This window comes from Corvus moneduloides, chromosome 1 (assembly GCF_009650955.1).
Source record: "Corvus moneduloides isolate bCorMon1 chromosome 1, bCorMon1.pri, whole genome shotgun sequence".
Taxonomy (NCBI): domain Eukaryota; kingdom Metazoa; phylum Chordata; class Aves; order Passeriformes; family Corvidae; genus Corvus; species Corvus moneduloides.
Window position 1 is genome coordinate 65,010,953 of NC_045476.1, and position 26,779 is coordinate 65,037,731.

Genomic DNA, 26,779 nt, shown 5'->3' on the forward strand with positions numbered 1-26,779 from the left:
CAGATCCATTCTCAGCTCTTACTGACTTTAAATAATGCACAAGCAAAGTTATCACAGGGAGGTCTTTCTATTGATGTAAAAATGCAGTTTCCCACTGCTTTAGAAATCCTAAAATTAAAGACAATGCAATTTGCCTCAGCCTACTGAGCATGATTACAAGCTGCCAGCTCACAGTGGATAAACCAGCTTTCTGACACTTGGTGAGTTTATGTTCTTTTCAAAATTCAGTTGTAACAGTGCAATTGTATAACAAGCCATGTTTGAAAAGTCATGTATTTTCTTTTCAGATAAGAAAGTATTGTCCTAACACCACTCCCCAGACCCTGGGGTGACTAAGTTCTTACATAGTATGAGCTAGATTGAAAAAAAACAACAGTAGCAAAACAATGGATGAAATGCAGGCCCTGGTTGAACAGGACAAAGCAGCTGAACATCTGAGACTAGTTTATCACTGCTTTATAAAGACGTAGTAAGCATAGCACTAGCCTGTCTTTAACGAATTCCTGGGAAGATGCTACTCCTGACTCAGTCCCCAAGTTCAGGCATAAGCCGAGAAGGAAGGCACAGTAGCCCTCCCAGTTTCAGGGCAGATTTAGATCAGCTACATTCATAGTGAAACCTTACCTTTAGAGAAGCCAATAGGGTGGCTATGTACCTGTCACATGCAGAAAGCAAAAGGATTCTGTGTTTGATCTGATTTTGTGTGCCACTCTGCCTTCCAGCAGCATTTTTTTTGCTCTTTACATTACAAGCCCCTCAAGTGTTTAATTTAGACACTAATCTTTTGCTTACACAGAATGTGTAGGGCCACTTGAGCTTTGTAATGCACACACTCCATCAATCTCTTTGGCTTCATCTCCAGAGGAAAGGTTCCGTCACATAGCAAAGGCCCAAAATACTTAATAAAACCATCTAACAAACCATGAGCTCTAAATTCCCGGAGGCATATACTGTGGTATGTCACAAGTGATAAATAGCATCTGTATTAGAGCCTTTATTTATAGGAGACATTTTACAACATAAACCAAATAAACTACCCCTTTGATCTGCTCAACATATCCACGCAGATGTGTAAAACTCATGAAATCTCTATTAAATCTAAGAATAATTTGCAATTTGAACAAGGTGTCTGGCTATTGCTCTGCTTTACAACTTTTTTTTTCAGGAAGCTGCAGATCAAGAACTTCAATTAAGTGCAAATATTTTCCTTAACACCTTTCATGCCAAACTTGTGGCTGCTAAGTCCTAGAAGCATTTACCATCATTTCTACCAAGTGGTCTTTCAGCTTCACATAGGAAACCTGACTTTGGCTTCCTCGTAGTTTCTTATAGGAGTTTTAGGACTGCAAAACACAAATCTATGAGGGGAAAGAGCAGCAGGTCTGAAAGGAAGCAAATCTATTTTAAGCTAAAAAAGGAGACATCTAAATACAGATGTGAGGCCATGCCAGCTACCTTACGCTGATCTTTCAGTCCATCACACAGAATCCACCAGAAAAACACCTTTTAAACAAAAGAATTCCCACTAATCAGGTAAACTTTTACAGGGTAGAAGTTGACTCACAGGTGAATTGGCACAGGGTTAGCTCTTCTCCCTTTCCCCACCCTGCTGCACACGATGCAGCTGGAGGTGGCTTGCCCTGCAGTCACAAAGCTACATTGTCAAGCTACTGGGCATCTCAATCTAGGAGCTAAAGAAGCTTTTAAGTGTACTTTAAACCAATCCTGCCTTCAATCCCTATGGAGAAAAAGGCAGTGCACTTCCTTCCCTGAGGCTGCCAGCACGGGTAAATCTTAAGCCCCTGAAACTTTGATATCCATGAACATTTCATCAGTGGGATGGAGAGGAAGAAAGCTTCTATGTAAAGCACCAACCCTTTTTTTTGCCAGTGCCATTAGAAAATGGCCAGTTTTTCATCTAAAGAAACCAGGTCGTTGAGGTTTTACAACTGGAGAAAAATAGGTGTCGTCGTCGGGGAAGCCTTACAGTGGAATTTGCAGACTTTCTCTCCCCTCAGCAGCTGGAATTACACAGCCACTAAGGACAGACCTCAGGAGGAAAAGCCGCTTCGCCAGCTTGGGAAACAGTAAGATATCTCAACAAACAGACTTCATGTCTCGGCCCCTGAGGGGGTGGGAACAGGCAGCAGGGGAGTTTCAGCAGGAGAGAACAAAGCCAATTGCTATTTATCTCAGCCTGAAGAAAGCTGGGAACATTTTAAAACTTAACAGGCAGTTATGACTCAGCTTCTCCAACTGAGAATTTCCTGCTAGCCACAAAAGACGTTTTTTATTTAAACCCAAAATGGCTCAGAGGAGTGGAAAGCTTGTGTGCTCTTCTTTGAGGCACAGACCTTTCTTCCATGCAACCCTTGCAGGTAGCATTCAGATTACACACACTCCGTCTCCAGAGAGGTTTATATTTCCTCTGAGCTCAATCAACATTCTCTGGCAGCACATGAGTAAGAAGGTCAAACTGTTTTTAATGTCCCATTTCTTTTCTTCCAACTAAAATGTTCCCAGAAAAGGCTTTTTTTTTTTTTTTTTTTTTTTGAGTGATTCTTTTTAAGTGTGCCAGTAAAATGGAGGTAAAGCTTAGGTCTCTGAGATTCATTTCTTATAAGTTGTTTGCAAACAGATCAGAGTTACTTGAGTTTATGCCTAAGCATTCACTGACTAATAGATGAAAAAAGAACTCAGTGATCTTTGCAAATATGTGAACTTCACACCTGAATTCTTTTGACTGACCAGCATATGCCACTAGAAATCTCCACATCAGAGCAGAAGCAGTATCTCTGAACTCTCTGGCCAGCTGCCAGGAAGTCTATGCAGGATGTTTCTGCTCTTAATAAGAAGGAGGTAAGAATCAATTCTGTTGTGCTTTTCTGAAAGTATAGATGCTAGTTGATTTTTAAAACATATTTACATAAATACTTATGAGATTAAAACAAATGTTCCAAATTTAAACTCAGTGGCTGTATTATAACACCCAAATGAGAAAACTCAAATAATAAACTTTTTGAAATGCTTACAAAACTTTGATTACAACCTTACATGAATAATTAATTACACGAATACAAACCTTCTCCCAATGTTTGTATTTGTCTGCAAACATCAAATAAAAGTTTGATTCTATTCAAATAAATGGAATTTGTGCTGTTTACAGCAACGAAGTAAAAAAATTTGGTCTCTAGGGATAAATAAAAATGCAAAAGTAGAACCTATAAGTTGCTGCATTACTTCAGCTCTCACTGAAAAAACAGTGAATAATACCAAGCCATTCTTCTCCTAGTGAAACATCTTTAAAAGATTTTCTCAGCACAGAAATACATGGTCTTGCTGTGTGCTGTGAAATGCAAACAGCTGCACTGTGGAAAAGTTTCTTGCAGCTGAACTGCATACAGCACATGACCAGTTTGTTACAACCTCCTTGCAGTAATTTTTGACATTCCAGCCCTGCAGTTAAACAGCGAAAAAAAAAAAGAAAGGGAAGATACTCTTTTAGTAGTGTAAAGGTTCTGGAATTCCCTTGAAAAATGCTGAAAACTACTACCTACTCTGGTGTTAGTTGCTAGGAAATCAGACAACAAACAGAAAACTTAGGAAACATATATTTGGTGGTTTTGCTTTCCTCTGACCAAAATCTACGTATTCATTGAAGATTGTGCAAGGGATGATTTACAGATCTTTCCATATTACTGCCTGTCTGGTTAGCAGATGGTGTTCATTAACCAAAGAAGAATCCCAATTCTCAGAAATAATTATAGCTGAACAGAAATGTTGTAATCTGTGGAAAACTCTATTATTTGCAGGGTTTTCAGATTTATTCATGGGTATGTTTTAGCCACATGCTAGAAAAATCCCACCCATAAGGGTTAAAGTGAACTGGCACTGTTCCTGTAAAATCAAAGTTGGGGAAATGAAAGGATACAGAGTTTTCCAGTTGTGGTACTCATGGTGAAACATTTCAGTAAGTGTAAACTGACTCTAACTGCAAGGAGCATGTACTTATAAACATTTGCCTGTGCTACAATAATACTTGCATGAAGTGTAATTTGGATTTGATTCTGAAAACTTTTGCTCTCTTGGGTAGGTTTGGTTATAGAATATTGTCCAATGGCTGAAGTAGAATAATTTATGTGATAAGGGTTTATGCAAGAGAGCAAAAATTCAAGTGAGATACTGTTTTGGGTTTTTTCTGCTTTTTGATTTATTAATATCAGAGCCTGTTCATCCTTAGACTTAATTTGACAGAAAGACACTGAAAAGGAATAGTCATTTTTGGAAACTGAACAAATGGCAATTTGTCAAAGGTTACACAAGAAATCAACAACAGGGATATGATTCAGGCTTAGAAAATGTGGACCTCAGCTCCTTTGCTGACCTGCAGTGTGATATTCTCTTCAGCAATCCTAATGGATGCGTGACAAATGTTTGCAGTGAATGGCTTCTGCACCTTCATCTAACCTCTGTTTCTGTAGTGCTTCTCTGAAGAACTATCAAACTATTTAACATTTGACCTGACACATACACTGACAATGTGAAATGGAAAGCAGAATAGTGGGTGCAAATTTGGACAATGCTGAGAAGAGACAATTAAATTTATAAGCTCTATTGACAGTCAAGCAGACAAATGAGTGAGCTTCCAATGAAAGGCAGATGTATATATAAAGCAGTGAGCCCCTACATGCACATTGCTTAATAAGGTAAGTGATGGGTCCAGGGACATATACTTATGTGTCTTCTCAGATATGACAGTTGTCACTGGTGTAATTTTGCACTGAGAGACCTTTGCCCTCTTGGCCTCCTGAATTTTTTTCAAGGAAAGCAATTTGATTGGCATTGCATCATTGCAATATCCAGACTGTTACCACAAGTTTGTTCTTTCTCAAAGGGCCAATATATGCCCCCATATATATTTGCTTATATTAAGCTTCCTAAAACAGAGTGAAAGTAGAATAAGAACCTTGCAGATTCAAGTTTTCCACTGGTAAATAATCCTCTTAAGGCCTTGACTGCTGAAGAAAACATTAGTGATTTAGCCAAATCAATTCTAAATCCATCCTCATCAATGAAAGCCCCTTAGATGAACAATGTTATTTCAGAACCACAATAGTTTTTAAATTTACTTATCTGCACTAGAGCTTTCTATCCAAGTTAAAATTACATAGGACACTTTTAAGCATAAATAACAGCATTCTCCTAAGATCAGTTACTAATTCTGTCTTTGTGAAAGCCTACAGGTTTTCAAAGAAATCACTTTTTAGAGCGGGTTTCCTGAACAGCTGGAAAGATCAGATGCAAATGTTTTAAATCAAAACAGTTTTGTTTCATTTGTGGCAGGAGGGGCTACTCAAATCAGCTATCAGTGAGGTAAGCTTTTGTCTTTTTTTGACCACCTCACAACTGTGAAAAAGCTGCTGGGAAGAGTGTCTGAAGCAAACTGTATTAGGCACATGGCAAATATAAGTGCTGCTCTCTTTACCATCAAAATACATGAATGTCCTTAATATATATCTCATAGAAGCTTCACAACTGCCAGTTAAGGAGCACATGGACAGCCTGAGAAATAGTTCACAGCAGCTTGAACTCTAGAGCACACATTTGTCACTTGAGCAGAAATAAAAGCTCTTCTCTCAGCAATATATGTAGCTCTGTTATTTTCTTGTCAGGTGAGATGTTACCAGATCTGGGTGTAGATTTCCCTAGGGATTTTCCCTCAGGGAAGAAACATCCAAATGCTTCACTCTGAAATACCCAACTCAAAGGCTGCATCTCCTGATTAGTTCCCCTAGATAAGGAGACTTTTTCCAGTGAATTTTTTTAATGTACTTGAAAGATTTTCAGAAGGGAGAGGTAAATATAGTACCCTGACCACTAATTTTATCCACTCTAGGGCAACAGACAATGTAGCCACCAAGAGTAAGAGGAATAGCTGCATTTGTGCATGACACCAATGGAGAAAAAAAGAGGAAATTTCTGTAAGGAACAAAAATATGACAACTGTGGTCAGCTCTGGAGGAGCTTGCACTCATGTTGCAAGCTGTCAGAAGTCACAGCTGTGATGTTCTGAGCCAGCAATGACATTCCCTAAGAGCCAGGCCTATCTGATCCCAGAGATCCTGGTCTGCTGCTTAGACAGTCCCACATTAGCAGTCTGGGCCCTGTGCGGCATTAGGGTGGAGTTTAGTGTCCAGGAATTAACAGAAGGGCAGTGCCATCTGACAGAACTGAATGTCAGTGCAAAAAAGGGCTGCAGAGGGGTGGGAAAGGAGGGAAAGCACAAGAGTGTTTACCATGCAGGCGGATTCTGGAAAGCTTTCAGAGCTTTAGAAAAGCAAGTTAACCCAGCACCATGGCTACTGTATGGAACTGATGTCATCTGGCTGTGCATAAAAGCCTCCACTTTTTCTTCTTTTGTGCAGCTCCAGACTGACGTCACCCCAAAGCACAAGAAGGTACCTTTGTGCTGCAGCCCTTCCCCTGCTGGCTCCTGCTACGCATCCCACTCCTTGCGTGTGTCCCTCCCCTACCCAGAAACGCTCCTGCATTCACCCTGCTGAATGCAAGGCACCTCTGTGCAGCCAGCAGAGCCAGCAAGCTCCAGCTGTCCGTGGTGGGTGCAAGGAGCTTCCATTCAAACCATGTGCAGCATGCCTTAAACCTCAGCAACCCACAAGGGTGCCTCTGCAGCCCACTTAGCTGCTTCATGATGCTGTCAAACCTGAATGCTGCAGGCTGATTAGACAGACAGGGCAACTGGGGCAATTTAATTATTCTCAAGGTTGGAACCCCTTTGATGGGATGTACAATGGCACACAATCTTGTTAAATAAGCAGAGTAAAAATATTACATTTGTAGCCTTACTTAGGAATTACATTTGTAGCCTTACTTAGGAAGAAACTGCAAACATAGTTTGCAGCTGTACAATCATTAAGAGATTTGTTTATAGTTGGTGTGCATGCTTGCCTGTTTAATAAGGCCTGTGACAGTTTTCATGACATTCAAGAACAAGAGAACAAACACCCAAAGCACATCCTGGCCAATGTTATTTCACGCAGAGAAATGGGACGGGGGCAGCTGGAAGTGGACACTACTGAAGAAAACAAGTACCACTAAATTAAACTAGAGAGAAGCCTGCACAGAAAACAGAAGTCTACAGAAGTGGGAAAAACTGAGGGCTGAATGTTCCCATTAGAAAGCCCAAGTCACTCGTAGTTACCCATAAGAGCATCTATCTCCTGTTCAGTACAGAAATTCTGGATACGCCCCTCATCCCTGTGCCTACTCCTGGAAATGAAAGCATATTTCACTGACAGCTCTCAGTCTGCAATCAGCTGATCTTTGATGGTGTCCATGTGCAGAAACATCCACTGGGAAAGTATGTGAAGAATTATAAGGAAATGCAGTGGATTTAGAGCTGTTATGGGTTATTTCTATTTAGATAACATAGAATGCCATAAGCTGGGAGTCCATTACCCATACGGGGAAGGAAACCTACTTTCCCAGAGGAAACCTGGCTAACTTACCGTTACTATGCCATAGCATCTGGAACCCACTTCTAGCATTCAGTCCATCAGAGTAAAACTCCACATGAAGGCTGGCCCCTGTAGTGCTCCCTGCAAGTGGAAGAGACTGTCCACAGAAAGTGCCTATCAGGGTGGATTGTGCATCAGGCCCATCATAGAGCTGAAATGAAACAAAAAAAAATGCTAGTGAGTAAAAAGAAGCTCCCCAATTTAGCAGCTCCCCAGTTCTTAATGTTTTGTAAAGGCTGAGAAAAAGAAAGCAGTGACACTTCTCCCACTGGCCACCCTTGCACAGCAATATGAGCCTGTGGACTGTGGAAAGATTTGGGTAAAATAATGAGTAAATAAAATGCCACTATGTCTTTAAACCTGGCTGCACACTGTGTGCAGTAGGAAGGGTTTGCTGTTTCTGTTTTGGTGTGTATTGGGGGTTGCTGGGGAAGAAGATAAAGGGCAAGTGGCAATGAACTGAAATAGAAAGAAAAAGAGGACGTCATGGGTCTGATTTGCCCATGCATCTAAGGTGCTCAGTGCCTCCAAACACCTTGGTGACATCTCTGTTTACATCTTCATCTCTTTAAGACTGCACTCAGGTGATATGAGGACTGCCTGGGCTTCTGATGGAGAAAACCATCACAATGGCCTCCCAAATTAGTGAGGACAAACTGAAAACCAGAAGTAAATCTTCAAAAACACAAGGGAATTCCATATCTGTTTATTTGTGGTTTCATATCTCATGCTAGAGTCTTGCTTTGGAGGAACACTGGACTGAGCCATGCTTCTGAATTTTATTTCCTTGTTATACTCTACGTGCTGGTATTTTGACAATCAGTGTGTTGTCAGATGTAGCCAGCCTGAAAATCTTTCTGTTCTCCAAATACAGATGAGAAATCCTCCTTTCCACACTTAAAACATTGCCACTCTTAAAAAACCCCTAAATCCACCAAACAATCAAAACAACAAAATGCTAGGGAAATATTTCTGTATTTAAATATTTAAATTATGTCTGAAGGTAGTCATATACTCACAGGTAAACGAAAACACTTAATACATATTTTGATGGGTGGTAGTAGATGCTTAGAGCTTTTAATCTTCTTTACATTTGTTGTCTCCAGACAGGTTTAAATGGTCTTTCAAATTCTAGTTTTGTAACTTTTTTCAAATCCAGCAAATCACACTGAACATACTCTGTGTTCTCACCAAATACCCCATGCCTCAGTGTCATTTTTCAGGTGTGAGGAATGTAATTTTTGCTAAGCTAGTAAAAATAAGATATTTTAGTTAAATTGCCTTTGATTTACAATATCAGATTGCTGGTTATTTTCAAGGTATTACTTGCTTTATTATTTCTACCTTGGTTACTATGATTCTTAAAGTTTAGAAAAACAGCAACCCTGGTCCTTTATTATCACTTTGCGACAGTTCATCTGATCTTCTGAATCACAAAGCATATCTCCCTAGCACAACCCAGCAAATTACTGGCACAGAAACCATGTCTGAACGTTCTCATTGTGCATTTTTGGCATGCTTCCTTTCAGAATTTCAACAAAAACTTTTCTCTGTTCTGAAGCCATCACCATAAAATTCTCTCCATGCAAAGAATAAAATCTATGATCTCTAGAAAGACAGCAAAGGTTTGTTTATCTTTGCTCTCTATTCAAATGTCTTTTCCAAGTATCTTTGCTCTCTATTCAAATGTCTTTTCCAAATATCTTTGATTCCACTAAGAATTCTGCTACATTCAGTACTCTGTAACTCATACTATGGAAGTAGGACATTACAACAGATATTGATTAACCATGCTAGCTAATAGCTTTTGCACACATTTTCTGGCGGACTCACATATGGGAATAAGTAATTAAACGCTCAGCCTTTCTGTTTAAGATGCATGTCTTGCAGAATCTTCAGAAATCTTGTTATTCATTTAAAACATAGTTGGGTCCAAGAAATCAACTCAAGTGGTTTCAAATCCTCTAGCAGACAGTCCAGTTTAAATGTTTGGGTTTTTTTAATTTAAAAAAAAAAAAAAATTGGAGTTAGTTCTGCCAGAAGTTAGGGGCAAATTGCAGGAATAATTCTATGCTCTAATATTCCATGGCCTATTTCATGACTGGTGACCATGAATCTAATACAATTAAAGGCTCAAAATAAGGTAAGCATATTGCAACTTTAGAAATATCACTCTATTTGGTATGATTTCTCTTGATGAAATCAGAAAAGATTAGAAGTTTCTAATTGCAGACACATTGCTGATAGTGATCAGATGTGTTTGAAAATAACACATTCTTTCAAGACATAAGTTCAGTAAAATGAAATAAAGTCAGATCCAATCAGATTTTTTAATAGTATTTCCTTTGACAACTTTGTGGTATATACTACTCATATTTCTGTGGCTTCAAGCCATAGAAATCTTACATCAGAAAAATATGAATGGTGAAGAATGAATCAATGTGGAGATCATGCATCTGTACTCTGAATAGTAGCTAAAACTATGTCAAGATACATATTCACAATCTGCCATTAGCTCTAGTGATTACAAATGAAAACCCATTCTAAAGAACTATGGACTAAGCCATACCTAGAAACTTCCAAATCCAAACAACAACAAAAAAGCTTCATGTGTCTCCTGCAATTTGATTCATCAAGGGAGTATTATTTTTATCTAAGACAGAGAATGCCACATTTGTATGTCATTTCCTCTGAAAACAGTCCATCAGTTTTGCTAGACACAAAGAATGGTTACTATGGCAATCCCTTCATGCCATGCTACCCTGTGGGTTTGAGTTCAGAGCAGCATTTCGCAGGGAATTTGAGTGCCTGGCCAGCTGTAACTCATTGAGAGAGGCAGAACCACGACTGCTAGAATTACAGCCTGGTTTTTTTGAGCTGTCTCTCATTTCTAAATGAAGGGAACAGCTGTGTGTTTTCACAGGGCATTTTGAACTTCTCAAACCACCTTTTGCTCTCATACAAACACAGGCAAGTGAAACTGAAGCTGAACACAGCTCTCATGAGCCACAATTTCTCTTCTGATCTCTTGAGATAGTGTTTCTTGTGTAAGGTCCTGCTTTGTCAGCTGTGTTATCTTAAACTGCTGCAAATCGAGGTAAGGGTCTTCTGTAGGCTATATGAGGCAAGATACTCCTTATGATTGTGCAAGACAATTGCATTTTGGGACAGTGTATTAGTCAGTCCTGTACCATATTGACTCCAGTAACTGGAGATTTGCCTCCCTTCCAGCTCCCCATTGGGAAGAAAGTGCCTGTTCCCCTTCTGTGTGTATATTGGTTTTGTAATATATTTATTTGCTCAGACCTTTTAGCCTCCACCAGAAAATCCAAGCACTTCATAATGATTTTGGCAGACAATTCAACAGGCAGAACATGCAAACACACGTTCAGATCCTTAGCCTCTCTTTTTTAGCCAAAGCAATTGCCCAGCAGCAAGCAGAACGCTCCATTTCATTGGCCTGCACCCCAGCACTGGGCCCAGGTGGGGCTGTGCTATGTTCAGATGAATTATTTATTAGGCATGGGCTCAATAACTGTTAGAAGAAATTCCTTACCAGGCTGCCTAGGAGCAAGTACATAAGTTGACACGAAGGTAAAAAGGGGAGGTGCCAGCTCTCTAAGGGATGAATCAAGCTGTGTGACTGCCCTGCAGTGAAGTGGCAGCTGAAAACCTTTTGCTGTACATTAGAATGGGGCTGGGAAAGCAGGACTAGGAAAAGCTGCAGGAAGGGTTTGGCTTGGGTAGCTTTCCCAGGGGGGACACCATGGTCACCAGCATTACATTTTGGCTTTTCTGACTCTTCAGCCTGGAAATATGTCACCAACACCAATAATGATGCCCTGGAGGCCACAGCTGTTCACTTCTCTTTGGAAGAGCAAAGCAAAAGGGCATGACCTGTGTCACAGAAAAGCTCATTGCCAGAACTGGAGCAGGGGCTCAGGGGCTGAGCTGACTGGAAAATTAAATTTCTTCCTCTGCTTGGAAGAAATAAAGATCTAGAAAAAGTGGGGTAATAAAGTTTGAATGTGATTTATTCGGACATACTCGAGGTAGGGACAATTTTCTAGCCAAGCGCCTTGTCAAGCTTATTTCGTCTTGCAAAGTGAGCCTTTCAGATTGGCAGTGAGACTCCACCTGTTCAGTTTTTCTGACAGAAAACTGGGGGGGTGGAGGTGGGGGGAGTGTTAGGGCAAAATACCAGTTTTCTCTTTGACAACTTTATTTCTATGAAAAGGCATGGGGTTTCTTTCATCAGGAAAAATATTACAGAGGAAAAGCCCATGCCTAATCAGCTCTGGAAAAAAGCTGCTTGTATACATTGGTTCATCGTAACACATAGGCTTGATCAAGAGGTGATAGTCTTCAAAAACAAACTTTCAGTGTTATACGAGGGGAAAATCTATCCTATGAATACCAGCATTTTAATGTACTGTAAAAAATTCTGTCATCAGATGTCATGAATTCATCATAATAATGAGAAATTATATCAATAATTGTCTCCAACTGAGTCTTGAAACAAACTGTTTGCTGTCAGAAAACCTTTATACAGGGACCAGCAGCAAGAGTCCTGGGCTGTATTTGCAGAACTCAGGAAAGGAGGCGTTGCCTTGGATCAGACCAACAAAGCTGTGAGTGTCCCACCCATGGTCAGAGCCTCTAGGCTGACACACGCAAATATCGCTTTCCTCTTAGAAGTGGGAAAGCTGATATGGGATTGTTTGGATCTAAACACCAGAGTCACTGATTACAGGTTTCTGAATAGCTCTTCCTGAAAGGAAATGAAAGGAAGGGAAATTTTGGAAAGGAAATTTTCATGGCATTGCAACAAATATATTACCAGAAAACAAAAAGAAGCAAAACCCAGACAATATAATCCTCATCCAAGCAACAGAATGCACTCCAAAGAGAGATTATTACCATTAATGGTTAAAACAAGAATTAACACAAACAAAAATAATTAATTTCCAAGCAACATACTTCCTTCCAGGACGGATAGAGTGCAAACTTAAGAATGCTCAGGTCTGTCAGCCAGAGGGAAAAACCAAACAAATTAAAGCTCCAGGATGTGGCCCAGTGTGCTAGCTGAGCACCACAATGACATTGTTTCACAGAAACAAAGGCAGCTTAAGACTTTGACAGGCTGACTGCATGGAGCCTTGACACTTCTGCACAAACAGGAGAACAAAACAAGGTTATGTTTGTGCTTGGATGATGAGAAAAGCTTGCAACTGCCACTAGAAAAAAGGCCCTCCTAAAGAACTCATTCTAATTAATATTTTAATATGATTATTTAAATATGTTTATGGCCTAGATGACTGCGATAAAAGTCCTTGCTCTGATCACCACAGGCAACTTTCTTGTCTCTGCACACTGACATATTTTCACTAATGAACCATTTTATTCCACAGTACAATGGAATTTGACATCAGGCATCACTTAGACATGTAGGCATACCAGTTAATCTTGCTGGGATTTATCTAGCATTTGGAAATAAATAAATGTCTAGTTTGTTAATAATAAGACTTTTATCTGACTCTATGTTTTGTCTTGTAACCTGATCCTGAAATACTCAGAGCCCTTTGAAAATTTCAAGCAATGCTGAAGTCCACATTATTGGAATGATATTTTTTAAAACAGTTTCCCCCCTCTTAAATTACCACTTACTTCCTTCTTAAAGATTTTTAACTAGAGTCATATCTGCTCATTCCTGTCTTTCTAGGGAAGGTTTATTTCTTCAAATTATATGAAACCAGTACTTTTCATTAGCGATGAATGAATTATAAGAACGTAAGAAATGCAGGGTGTATCTTTAGATTAAATTTTAAAATTGTTTTAAATATAGGAGTAGGGAATAATTGTTGCTAAAGAGAGGAATGCCTAGGAGACATTCACCTAGTCGGTACATCCCAAGATCTGCACTCAAAACCTTATTTGTTCAGCATGCCATTCTAAATCTCCAAAGCTGTATCGGGAAAGTACCTCCTCCTAATCTGCATGCTGTGGTGGACAGAATCCACATGGGTCCCCAAAGTGTCTCTGCTGACCAAGGGAGTGCCTGGGGATCCACGCCTTTGCGGCAGTGGGATCACGTTCCTGGTGACGAGGCTGTTGCTATTTTGGTAGAGTGCCTGCTTTCCTCAAAGCTCAGAAATTGAGGCGGGTCCTCTGCAGCGAGAATCCACTCATCGTGGAGGGAACAGGACTGCTTTTGCGCTTGGGACAATGTTTCCAAAGTTATTCTTCAGCAGAAAGCTGTTGTTGTAGGAAAAGCTTCTTACAGAGGGAGGGCTGGGCCTAAGGACACAGCAATCGGGGGATGGAGCAGTATGCCTGCTCTGAAAAGCCCAGGGTGGTCTGAGCAGTTTGCAGTGCTGCTGACTGGAGCCCAGGGCTGTGCTACTCCTCCTGTGCTTTGCCAGCCCAGATGAACTGAACTGTAAGTGGAAGGAACATCACACTGACACTATAAGGGACCAGAGAGGGCAGGAAGGGCTCTGGAAGTTCCCCCTTATCTGAGAAAACTTGCATCATGCGTATCTACGGACACTACAGAGAGTTGCGGCTTGGTCTCAGCAAATGGAGACAGAAGAAAAGGGAAATATTCCTGCCTCTTAGGCTTTCAGGCTTGCTTATGGGAACAATGCAGGGGGTGCACACGACCTTCTTCAAAATCCAGTGTGGTTTTTGCTGTGCTGTCTGGGGTCTTCCCTTTGATGAGGGAAAGCTTTGACTGATTTAAATGGATTTTCTCCAGCCACAATGTAATTTTTTTATTGCAACATCTGTGCTGAGTGTGATAACCAGACAGTCTCACAGATAATGGCCAGGCTTTCCAGCAAAATCTGGAATACAGAAGAAGAACCAAGGAAACAAGAATCCAGATGCAGCTAGATGAGTCCCAAATATTCTCTCTCCAACAAGGGGCGTGCACACTACCATCATGTGGTGGTATTTCACAGTCATTTCATTGTACCATGCTTGTTTCTGAAGGAACAGGCTAAGTCACATTGCTGTGAGCTGGCAGGGTATGGAAAACGCCAAGTCCACAAACGTCTGACTCATTTTGAGTCCAAAAGAGGAGTCTGTGCTGACTTCACTCGTGCTTCTTGTCATCTGAGGTTTCTGTAGGCACCAGGCAACCCTCACATCCCTACAAATTTAGCTGTTGCGAGGGGTTGAGGGTTTTGTGTGCATTTGTAACCTTTCAAATAGCAAATAGCAAAGCCAAAGTATAATTTGATTCTGGCAATGCAGGCAATTAGAAAAACAAAATATCTGAGCCCTGAGCCAGTCTTGTTTAGGGTGGGCAGCTTTTTGACCTGACACTCTCAGGTCTCTCATTGAAAATCGGTGCGTGGGCTAAGATTTGATTGTATACCAATGGTGAAGTCTGACACAGAAATCTGAGGAGAATTGTGACTTTCATTCTTACAGTCTTACACTGAAGGATTTCTAGTGGAGGCCCATAATCCCCTGAAGGAATTCAGGGATGTGCTGGTGTGCTGCCAGCTTGCATGATAATAAGTTACTGGATACCACTGCAGCCTGGCCAGCAGGCTATGATTTGATGTCTGTGTGCAGGACCTGGGTGGGTATATTTCATACATCATCTGCTTCTCCAGCAGTGATATTTTGTAAATCAATGCATGGCCATAAGAAAAGCCATTCTCTGTGCTTGAAGAATTCCTGCAGCACTTTAGAAAGACACACTCATAAATAAAATGTAATAATGGTAATCTCCTAATAAAGTTCAAGCATATTTGCTAATTGTAAGAGGGAGTAAAACTAGAAACAGGGTAAGATATTTTTGTGTTAAGCTAATAAAAAAAGAGGATGACCAGATGAGTGCGAGCGACAATTACCTAATGCAGTATTCCCAGATGGAGAAAAAGGATATTATGGCACATCCCTGGAATGCTACTGTGGTTTAAGAAAGGGGGAAAAAAAAGACATATCCTGTTACCACCAGAAGGAAATGAAACAGTTCGCAGGAGCAGATGCCACATTAATTCCTCTATTCATTTGATAATATTCCTCATATAATCATGCAATGGTATTTTAATCACTTTGAGCCTAATTGCTGAAAGGGTCTGGGCTGCTTAAATACACTGACAGTAAACAAGTAAGGCAGTGCTGTAGACCAAAGTGGAACTCTGTCCTGGCCTGCAGCAGAAAAAAGGCATTTTTTGTTATCAGAGAGTTATTTGCTCTCACAAGATGTTCTTTTGCATTAACCCAATGATAATTCCATCATTGACAGTAGATGCACAGACCAAAGGGGTGAAACTCAGACAGAGAGCTCTAAAGCTTGTCATGCTGCCTGACAAAATTTTGCTGTCTGCTTATCAGGCTGCTGGCATCCTGCAAAAGGCTGGGCAAGGTCTTCCCTTGTCCTGGTTCTGTCCAGGACAGGGTTAATTTTTTGCAGTAGGTGAGAGGGGGCATGGCCAGGACACATGGGTTATTCTGTACTACCTCACTTCATTGCCAGGGCAGGGGACAGGGCCAGCAAGAAGGGTCTCCTTCTGGCCTGGAAAACCTGGCAGGGGGAGCTGTCTGGTATTGTCTATTATAGTTCGAGCGGTTTTTTTGCCTGTATGAATAATTTCTTCTCTTATACTCTCTGTCATTAATATTGTTGCTCTTATTGTTAATTTTCTTATCTCAACCCTTGACCTTTGCCTTATGTGCCTTCAATTGGAGAGGGAAAGGGGAGCAGCTCATGGCTTTAGTGGAAGTACTAGCGTGGAGAATACCATTTCTAAACCACCACATCCCTGTACTTAATAAAAGCAGATGCTAAATAGACTGGACATCAAAGGACAATAGTACTTTCTGAGCAGAAGAACAAAGAGGGAGATTGTCACTGAAAGATAGAATGATTAGTGGTTTTCAAATAATATTTTTCTTATGTAAAGAAGGAATATATTTCAGTTCTACTGCAGGACTCTGATCTTCAGGTCAAAGACATGACATTCTCCTTACTTTGCCTCCCCAGAGATTATGTTCTGCCATACCAAATAAGAAGGTAATTCATCATTAGGGATAGGGAGTTAAATATACGCTTGTTCAGCCAATAATCTGATGAATGTAAGGAATGACATTTTTATGTCATTGTCTGCAATATCTCACCAGTTACAGCCCCATGACTCCTCTAGAAAGACTAATGTCAGGTTATTAAGCCAAGGCATAACAAACAATGTAACTTAAAGACCATCCAGTCTAATTACACTTGGTGTAGCATCACCAGTAAACAATCTGCTATTTGATATGCCTTGTATCTTCTTATTGTCACTTCTGTACATGTCTTTATCAGAAGCAATTCATCTCATATTCTTGCAACTTCTCTGCAAAACTCCTTCCGAAGTGTCACACATCCTATGAGCCTTACTTGCAATGAGCCAACATCCTCTGACAGGACATGAAACACTGCACAGTGCTCATTTGCTGGGAAAGTGCTCATACGAAATTCGTGCTAGACACTGACATTATAAAAAACTGCAGTTTTGCCTCCCTCCCACATTGTCCCTTCTCAGTTTCTGGCACCTACACACAGAGGCAGAGAATTGCCACAAATTCAGAAGAACAGAGTTTTTTCCTTCCTACTTGACACAGGTTGTATATAGTTGTATATGCTAAAGTGGTGGAGATGCAGGCCCTGCCCAGACCAGACCAAGCTGGAGCCACCCAGTGCTCCCTGCAGAGAGAGAATGCTGCTCACCATGAGTAACACCAGCCAGCTGGTGGAACGGTGGCCTGGCTGACAAGAAACATCCCATGATCAAAGGAGAAAAGGAAATAGGTTACACAATACACAGCAGACTTCTCATTGTACAGCTGTGATTGAATTTCAGTCTGGGACAGCCATGCACTGTACTTGTACTTACTCGTACTCACTGGACATGACCATATTTTTCCTGTCCTTAATGTGAAATGGTTATGGCATGATATATCTTTGGTAACTGAAAATCACTAAGAATACCCGTGTGTAGAAATTTTTGGTTTTGACATTACATATATAACTTCTGACTCATATGTAGATTAAGCCAGGGAGCAAATAGCAAATTAACTGTGTATATCTGACTGAATCAGTCATGAGGCAAAATGCTCTTCTTATGTGGGTTTGGGTCAGAATGTCAGTCATAATTAAACACAAAGCTGAAGAACAGACCCTTTTCCAGTATGAAGACTGTGATCAAAACCATTGTGTCCAGCAGTACTCAGGAAAACAGCTTGCTCAGTCTAGCTGTCCCCACCCCACCAAGCACCATGATATTCCCCTTCATAATTCATAAAGATTTCAAAAAAACTAGAGCTTTAGTTTGAGATTATAAAAATATGTCCACATGTCCATAAATCTGTTTCTCACACTAACTTTTAAAAGCAGCTCTACTACTTTTGCGTTTTTTGCAACTGCCATTTCTTGATTGTGGTTTAAGGCAGGTCATGTGTCTACAATAATACCTCTGTAACATTTAGTCTTCACCTTTTGCATCATATACCAGTTTTCCTTACTCTTCTGCCACTACAACTGTGATCATCACCTAATCCAGCCTAACAGCTAACTCTTGTCCCTCCTGTCCCCAGCCTCCCAGCAAGCAGGAGGAAATATTGTCACCAAGCCTGCCATCTGCCAGCTGTCACAGAGCAGCATGCAGCTACTGTCAGAGCTGCCACAGATCTAAGAAGACAAAGAGAGTGTTGCTGTCTGCTGTAAGGGCCTGAGGTGGAAGAGCTGCTGCACAAACGCAAAAGGAGATGGAAGAACGGAAACTTAAAAGCTCCCAGGGAAAAGAGCACTTGATCAGCACCAGTGGCCACTCTGGTTTATGAGCACAGCTCTACATGGAAAGTGTCTGACCAGCAGCTTCCCATTTCCTTCAAGAAAACAGTGAGGGACTCTGGTGTATGGTCCCTGCATCACCTACTTAGACTACAGTGAACAGGTTTATGTCTCTATTATACTCAGCAAAAGCATCAGATCTGCCCCTTTTAGACCTCGCTGCAATGAAGGAATCTCAAAACTAACGTGACAGAAAAGTAATTTATTTTAGCTGAATGGCTATGAGGTTTCTTTTAATGATCCATCTTTTCCAATTTGCAGCGGTGTCAGACTCCACATGGATTTCAAACAGAAAAGTCCCAAATATCTGAAATCTGCTTAGAAAGTGAGCTATATACTTGGCCCAGATGATTCCCCCTTTCCCCTACACCACAGCACACTCCCAGCCTTGCCAATATGTTCCCCTTTCGCAAGATGCAGGGTGGGAGCAAACACTATTCAATTCCCTGGCTGGTTCAGCCTTGTTCTCTTTTTACACTATGGCACATATTTGTACAGCATGCAACAACCAAATGAGAACATCTTTTCCAACTGGTATTTCTTAATGGCATTTGGAGAAAGATTTGTAAGTAATGTTACACGAAATGCAAATAAAAGCCTCCTTAACACACTTCCATGACTCTATTTTCCCCTTGTATTTTCTTTTTTGTACCTCTTTCAGTCTGTATTTTCTTTGATTGAAAGCACTGAAAAACTGTTAAGCAAAGAGTGCTCCTGTCTCCTCACTCTCTCCAATATGTTTTATTTCTGTTCTTTTAAGTGCTTTGGATCAGGTCCTTGCCTCTGGCACAATTCCTCCACCCCTGACTTATGTCTAGAATAGTGTCTTCTGGCAAGTTTCTTGCTCCTCACAGGCTGGCTACTGTGTGCAGGGCTCCTGCTATTCATGGGTCAAGGCCCTAGGCATCTTGAGATGAGCACTGGCCTCTCTGCTTGGCTCCAATGTTTCCTTTTCAGCCTCCTCACAAGAACAAACCAGGGCTTAATAGTTAGTTCTCAATACAGTGCTCCCTTGTTATTTTCTTCACATGTCTATTCTTTCTTTCCATTCCTGGCCACAAAGAGAAGAAGCTGGAAGAACATAATTTTTCCCAGTTTACTACCAATTTTGAGCTGTGAAAGCTGCCGTACTGAAGAGGGAGTGAGGGAGGACATCTAGAAGGAACAGATTAAGCCATCAGCAGGTCTGTTTCTGAACCTTCTGCAAGATTCCAGTGTAAGTATCCCCAGAAATGCAGGCACTATTCCATCATCCTCTCCCTGGCTGTAAGAAGTCTTCTCTAAGATTTCTCTAAATTTCAGTTCCTCTTTTGCATAAACCTAAGTAGAGCACAGGGGCTACATGCTGGCATCCTGTACAAGGGTGAGATCTGAAGGATGAATTAGTCCAGCAAAACAGCAAAATTTTAGGCAGGAGATTATAATCCACAGTATAGAGTGATCCTGACTACCCTCTACATTCTACAGTACTATGTACAAAATTGAGAGAAAATACCTTTTAAGTTGTCCTAGAAAATGTCAAGAAAACTTTTTTTTTGTCCTTGAAATATTTTTTCAAGGAAATGAAAATAAAGGGTACTTGGCTTTAGATTGACTATATGGTTTCATTTGCCTAAAAACATCACATTTTGTTTGTGGGTGCATTAATTCTCTTTTAGTCCCTTTAAAGACACAGATGAATTATGAAAAGCATAAACAGGAGACACAGCAACTCTCTCTTTAAAAAAGTAGAAATTAAATATATCGAAGTTTTTGAACACTCCTTCTCAGATAAAAACAAGAGGAAAATAATTGGCCTCATTGCCTTTTTGCAATCCATTCACTAATCTCAGGATTTTCCCTTTTTTGCATGAAGTTGGAATCACAGCATCTCACTTCACCCAAAAAAACCAGCACATCTAATCTAAGGTGGTAGCTAGACTGTACCAAACCGAGGCACCTGCAGAATGATTCATCCTCTCAGAGGCACACTTCTGTCTCAAGGTAGCAATGCTTCACCCCCTACTGATCGCTGAGGAAACAGGTTAAATAGTTTGGATTTAACACTTGAGCTTTAATGGTTACATTTAGATAAGATAAATTTCCCCTTGCTCTTCTGCAATCTTATTACTTTTCTTTATTGTTAGAGACTTGATTTTTCTTGTTTCTAGAATCTGGGTACATACCTTCAAGAAGTCACGATCACAGTCAGATCCATCTTCTAAATCAAAGGCTGTGAAGCTATAGTTGAGAGTGTTCCCCTTGGTGGTTTGGATAGTCCAGTTGCAGTGCTCATTTAATGGGTAATTATTTGGGTAATTTAAACTTTCCAATATGCCATGGCTACGATTAACAGTCAGCACTTCATGGCAAACTGAAAAAAAAGTGGTAAGAGATTATATTTGTATAGTGGTATTAATCCAATATCTCAAAAATTACTTATTGAAGTTACTGATAACATTATAAGGTGAGAAATATTTTTATTCAGATTAGAGAAGCATTGCAGAAAGAGAATGGTGACCTACTGAAGAACATATTTTATGTGCTTCAACCAGAATTCAGACCTTTCAAATTTGAATCTTTCAGCATTATTATGACCTTTTCTGACACTTGCAGACCCATCAGTATATATAATAAATGCATCTATTTGGGCAGTTTTCTTTAATTCTAAATACATGGGTATTCATGAAACATATTTTCTTTTTTTTTTTTTTTAATAACTAATTATAGAATTAGTTATAAAATATAACTGTATAAATATATAAACTAGAAATTTACCCTATCATTTGAAATAATTTAAGGAGGTGCCCCACAAATACTGGCTAATAGATAAAAGTGGTTTATTTCAGTTAACTAGGAAAAAATTATGATCCCTGGCTAAAACAACCAATGGAAAGTACACTACTAGTATTAGGCTTTCTAGCCCCAGAAAGAGAAAGTGATCATGAAAATTTTTAAAAAGGAGCCATGATTTTCCTTGTAAGACATTCAGTAGCATCCTAGAATAAGAACTGGATGCTTATGTGGAATAATAAGAGCTTTCCTTTAAGTGCAGAGAAAATGAAAATAAACTAAACTAGATAAAGAACAAAATTACAATTATGGCATTAGATCAGTGAGTCTCATTTTCCTGTATCCACCTTTCCCTAAAGACAAAAAATATCAGTGTCAATCCCTTGTCTGGAGAGAGCACACAATGTGTATCAGGAGCAGAGCAGTGTAATGCACAGGGAAGTGGGCAGGAGGCAGGCAGCAGACCAGGCTCTTTGGTTTAGGCAGCAAATCTGCAGAGTTTGAACAGCAGAAATAGCTGAGATTCACTTGCATAGCTGTTCTATTGTCTGTCACCACAGATAGTACACCTACTTCCTGCACATTTTTTTATCCTATGCAAACGTTTTAACAAGCAGCAAGGTCTGTGTTTTCAGTACTTCAAAATGCTTGGGATACAGCTAAAGGTCAGGCAGAGTGGAGTGGAGCTTGCCTGCAAAGCTACACTGAAGCATATGACTTTCTGAAAGGGCAGGACAAAGAACACAAAATGGGTTGTGAAGAATGCAAGATGGGTAAAAGCTGCCACCCCCTGCCATCAGGATTTTATTAGAAACATATCAGGCACAAAGGTGCCTTTGAATGGTAACTTGATACCATGTTTTCCTTTGCAACATTTTCCAATTAACCATTACATTTCTTTCATGTACATGTAAATGTATCTGGTAACCACGCACCCTTATTTTATAACATACTGCCTACATAATTTTAGCTTTTGGGCAAGCCATTAAAAGCTTTCTCTGATGCATCTTCAGGAATTAAATATGAATGTAAATCACATTATCTGATAGCTCAAGTTCTACATCTGAGTGCTTTGAAAGTATTCTTTCTGTTTAATTAATGAAAGGGAGGGGGAACCTTTTCTAATATATCCTCTTGACATTGCAGTGTGTAAAGTACATGGTAGATGAATCTGTAGTAGTATCTGTAAGGAATGAGGGAGCCAAGGGTGCCTCCCTCTTCTAATTACTCTATGTGTCACACATAGATGAATAGCTGTTTCATAATCCATTTACTATTGTCCAAACCTAGGACAACTTCATGTCTACAAACGTATAACAATCCTTATCACTTGGGCATGTCATACTTAGAGGACACAAAGATGCTTGCAAATCACTTTGTATGTGATGAAATTACATATCTTCCAATGTGCACTTAACCATAAAAAAAGCATAAAGTGTATAAAGAGAAAAGTAAACACCAGGACTATATTCAAGGTTATGACTGGGAATAAAATAACTTTAATTTGTCATATGTCTTCTTGTATTTTTCTCCAGATGTTATTATTCTGATATTTCTGGGGTAGTACTATTTTACAAAAATAATGTTTGCAAGAAAAGTATTACCCTTACCACAAGATACAAAAAATGAAACTTTTAAAAATGTTCCTGATAGGCTAAATTATCCCAAGCACCCCCAGTGATGCAGTCTGGTTGACAGAAACTCAATTATCTTTTGTCATCCTGCTTCAAAAGCAGCTCTAAGAGCAGAGAATCTTGCTGTGTCTGCCTTCTCTTTTAAAAAATCAGGAGCCTGAAGGAGCAGAAGAGCAAGCGTAGTCCAATCTATCCTGTTATGGACTTCCAGCACTTGTTATTCTGAGTAAATCTGGAGTGGTAAGGGCCACTGGTGCAGGTAATAGAAATAGAGCCACCTTACCAGCTTTCTCCTGAGGAAGAGATAATCTCCATCCCAGGTAGATGGGCAGATAATTTTTAGCTCTCTGTGTTCTGTAACTGTACCAGACTAGAGAATCTGTGTTGGTGGCATGCTCTATACATTTTACTGCGCTCATAAATATGTAAGATCATTCACTGCAAGCAGTTTCACAGACAACATGAGCTGTAGAAACGTTCTCATCTTCTTTCACTTACCCTGTTTGTATTGGGCTAAGAAACCTCCACCTTGCAGACTGTTGTCTGTCCTTAGTTTTACATACACGCTGTCTCCACTGGAATGGATTGGTTGTGGTATCTGATCCCCACAAAATTTACCTAGCTGTCTAGCACTGCTGCTGTTGCCATCATATATCTTAAAAAAAAACCAAGAAAAAATTAAAAAATAATAAATCTGATGACATTACAAATCCTATTAATTTCCGCCTAATAAATGTCTGCTTAGAGAAATGTTACTGGATATACAAGAGGTTAAATTCCATTTCTGCTTAGAGGAAGCCTGGCAGGCATTTCAGAAACAAGCAAAACTAGGAAGCCAGTAACTGGATACTAGTGGGTTTTTAGGGGCTTAGTTACGAAGAGGGGAACACAGCACTCCATTTCAATTTTATTAAAAATATTAAAATTATTTTTGCAGCAATTCAAATATGAAATTTGGGATTAACAATACGGTTATTGGCACTGTTGTACTTTTTTCCACTTAATTTACTAAGAAAGCATACTAAGGCCTTGGTTCAAAATACAGAAAATTTAAAAGATATAGACAGATTCTTGCTTCTATCGATCAGATTCTTTCTATCTAGATATAAATGCTTTTGTTACCAGCAACTACACAGACTCTGCTGCCTTGCCTCTCATGGCTCTGTGATATGAAGGTAGCACATCAACAGGGAGCTTTTCTATTCTGGCTCTGTTCAGTTAGGAATATTTGAAAACCGAGGCTCTGTGTTTTTTTGGGCCTTTGCACTCACATACTCAGCTGACTCCTATGGAGCAAGGTGTCCCAGGGGACCTACCGCAAGGTAATCGAAGGCGCACTTCTGGTGATATTCTAGATGGAACTGCTCAAACTGGATTTCGAATGGACTTCCTCGGTTTCCTTTGAGCAACCAGTAGCACTCTGAATTGTGGTAATATGGCATAGGGTAGTTGGGAGACATGAAGATGCCTGAAGATGTTATGAAAGTCCCACCACAACCTGAAAATGGCAGAGAAAGCAAACCAACATTAAACAGTTAGAACAGTAAAGAACTAGACATAGCGTGTGAGATTCTCACTACTGACCTCTTTTATATGCCCTGAACATCTCTGGTAATGCCCCAAAAGTCTGCATCTAGCCATCAATGTTATAAGCAGAAGAGAGGCCATAGCACCTAGAAATATTAACTATCTAATTTGTAGAGTGCTTCTGATAGAGAGTTAACCTTCAAATTAGAAACCTCTTCATTAAATTCTTAATTACTGCTTTCCTAAGCATAAGAGAAAATTGAACCTACTTTATATCTAGGGAATAGTATGCCCTTCTCTGTGGTAAAGAAGAAAGCCCAAGGATCCAGAAATATCCTTGATCTTAACAACATGCATACATCTCACTATATAATTAGCAGACAAACTTTAGAAGATGGGAAGCAGAAAAATTGTGGGAAAAAAGGTGAGAAACTAAATACAAACAAAAGATCAAAAATGAGATGTGTCAAATAGTTCTATACTCGATGCAGTCATTTTACCTGCTGAGGTACCATCCCACTCTGCTGAAAATCCCTTTCTTGTGCCAAATATGTCACTTACAAACTTTATCCACAGCTTGTTACCATGAGAGGTTATAACAGGAGGCAGGTCTGTACCACAGTATTTTCCAAGAGGAGGAGAAGTTTCATAGCCTCCATCTCTAGAATGGTAGAGAAGAAAAATCTTTGGTCAAAGAGAGATACCATGAGAAATGCTAGCAAATCAAAAATCTTGTGATTCTTTTAGACTTGGGAAAGACTAATCCTGGCTCTTCATCTTCCACAGAAATACTGCTACCAAATACTGAGTCTTGCTACTTGCAGTAATAAGCCCTACCACAATCACCTGCTTGCTGGGTATGTCACTCTCTCATCTCAGCAGCCTGAGGGTGTGTCAACACAATGACAGGCTTGAGAAGCGTCTCAGGTAGACTATATTATCTATATTCTACAAGCTGACAATCATTGGTGCAACCAAAGGTAATCTTCTAATTTGAAGCAGTAATTTTCTCACTGCTCACTGTTTAGCCTGGCACAAACCTAGATGAGCGGACTTATTTAAAAAAAACATGTTTATTTGCCACCACACAAATGGGAATTCATTTCTGAATTCAATTCACTGATGTTATGCACATTTTCAAATATTTTCTTAGTCTTCAGAATTGGTTCTACAGCCACTTATTTTCCTATTTTTAAATTAAGTAATATTTCCAGTAACATTTTTTAATACTGCAATCAGGATACACAGTTAATGTTCTGTTCTGCCTCCTGCACATGCCTTATGGGAATAAAAAAGATGGTGACAACCTGCTTATCAATTGCTTCCTGGCCGTGTCTTTAAGCACCTTCATACTACAAACACCCTACAGGTCAGTAGGAAAATAATAGATACATTGATATCTATATATGGGTGTGATCTTGCTATGATGCTTTTTAAGTGGACAGTAATACTTTCAATTGCATATTCACAGGTTTCCTGCTGCTTCTGAGAAAAATTTCCACTTAGCCTTTGCCACTCTGTTTTCTTGTTATCCTCCCAGCTTAAACTGCTTGCTGCTGTCTCATGTTACTGGCAGTTGAAGAAATGTGCCAGAACCTCCCCTCACTTGCATCTTGGCCTCTGCAGCTGTGGTCACATGAACAATTTTCTTAGTTGACTGAATGCAATTTATCAGATGACACCTCAGAACAAGGAACGAGAGAGGCACCTCTCCTAAGACTTGTGTAGCTATGCCATTCAACAGTATCAGGTTTGAAGAGACATTCTAAAAATCCAGTTACAGCAGCAGCAATGTGCAGAGTTGCACTTAGAAAGTTCTGTCTGTATCTTAAAAACTTGTTTAATGCTGCTGAACTCTTCACAGTGAAAACAGAGTTAGATTTATGCTATAAATAAGTGCTTTCAGTTCCTAAGATGAAAAAGTGAAAAAAATCACCCTGTTTGCAATTTGGATCACCCCAAATTAAAGTGTTAATTGTTAAAATAAATTTAGATTAAATTTAACCTCAGATTGTTGTCTTATAAAGAAAAAACTGAAACGCTTTACTTAGAAAATACTGAAAAAGTTTTTCAGGTTTTCATAACTTTCTCCAGTTTGTATGTACAGCTGAAAAAACCCAGCTAATTCAGCAGGGATTCAGAATCTCAATAGTGCAACTTCAGCAAGCAGATTTCTGTTTGGTTTTAGACACACTTACCAAAGAATAACCCATACAGAATATCTGGTATAACGCTCAGGATGAGCTTTATCATGGTGCTCAGTGAGGTAATGGAAACTCTTAGCATGCTCAAACTGAAAAAGCACACAACATTCTGCAGATATGGTTCACCCAGAGAGCTGGCTCATGAGGACCAGAATGGGTACACCAACACTGCAAAGTGCAAATCCATCAGCAGCCACACAGTAGAAAGGACATGTACTTGGTGCTGCTATACTGTAAGCAGATAACCTTCCTGCAAAT

The 26,779-nt window shown here is 39.9% G+C and overlaps 1 protein-coding gene and 1 long non-coding RNA gene across 2 annotated transcripts in view; one reads left to right on the forward strand and one right to left on the reverse strand.

Moving 5' to 3' along the window:
• CUBN (cubilin) overlaps positions 1-26,779 on the reverse strand; it is a 143,648-nt gene that overhangs the window by 79,222 nt on the left and 37,647 nt on the right. Inside the window, exons 24-28 of the mRNA XM_032113394.1 lie at positions 24,818-24,978; positions 24,107-24,288; positions 23,289-23,445; positions 20,550-20,737; positions 7,530-7,689 (exon numbers count right to left, since the gene is read on the reverse strand). Coding sequence (XP_031969285.1) covers positions 7,530-7,689; positions 20,550-20,737; positions 23,289-23,445; positions 24,107-24,288; positions 24,818-24,978 — 848 coding nt within the window. The remainder of the gene's footprint in view (positions 1-7,529; positions 7,690-20,549; positions 20,738-23,288; positions 23,446-24,106; positions 24,289-24,817; positions 24,979-26,779) is intronic.
• LOC116446134 lies at positions 1,697-19,836 on the forward strand. Its single transcript, XR_004241058.1, has 3 exons — positions 1,697-2,087; positions 2,752-2,859; positions 18,129-19,836. It is a non-coding gene; the product is annotated as an uncharacterized LOC116446134 (long non-coding RNA).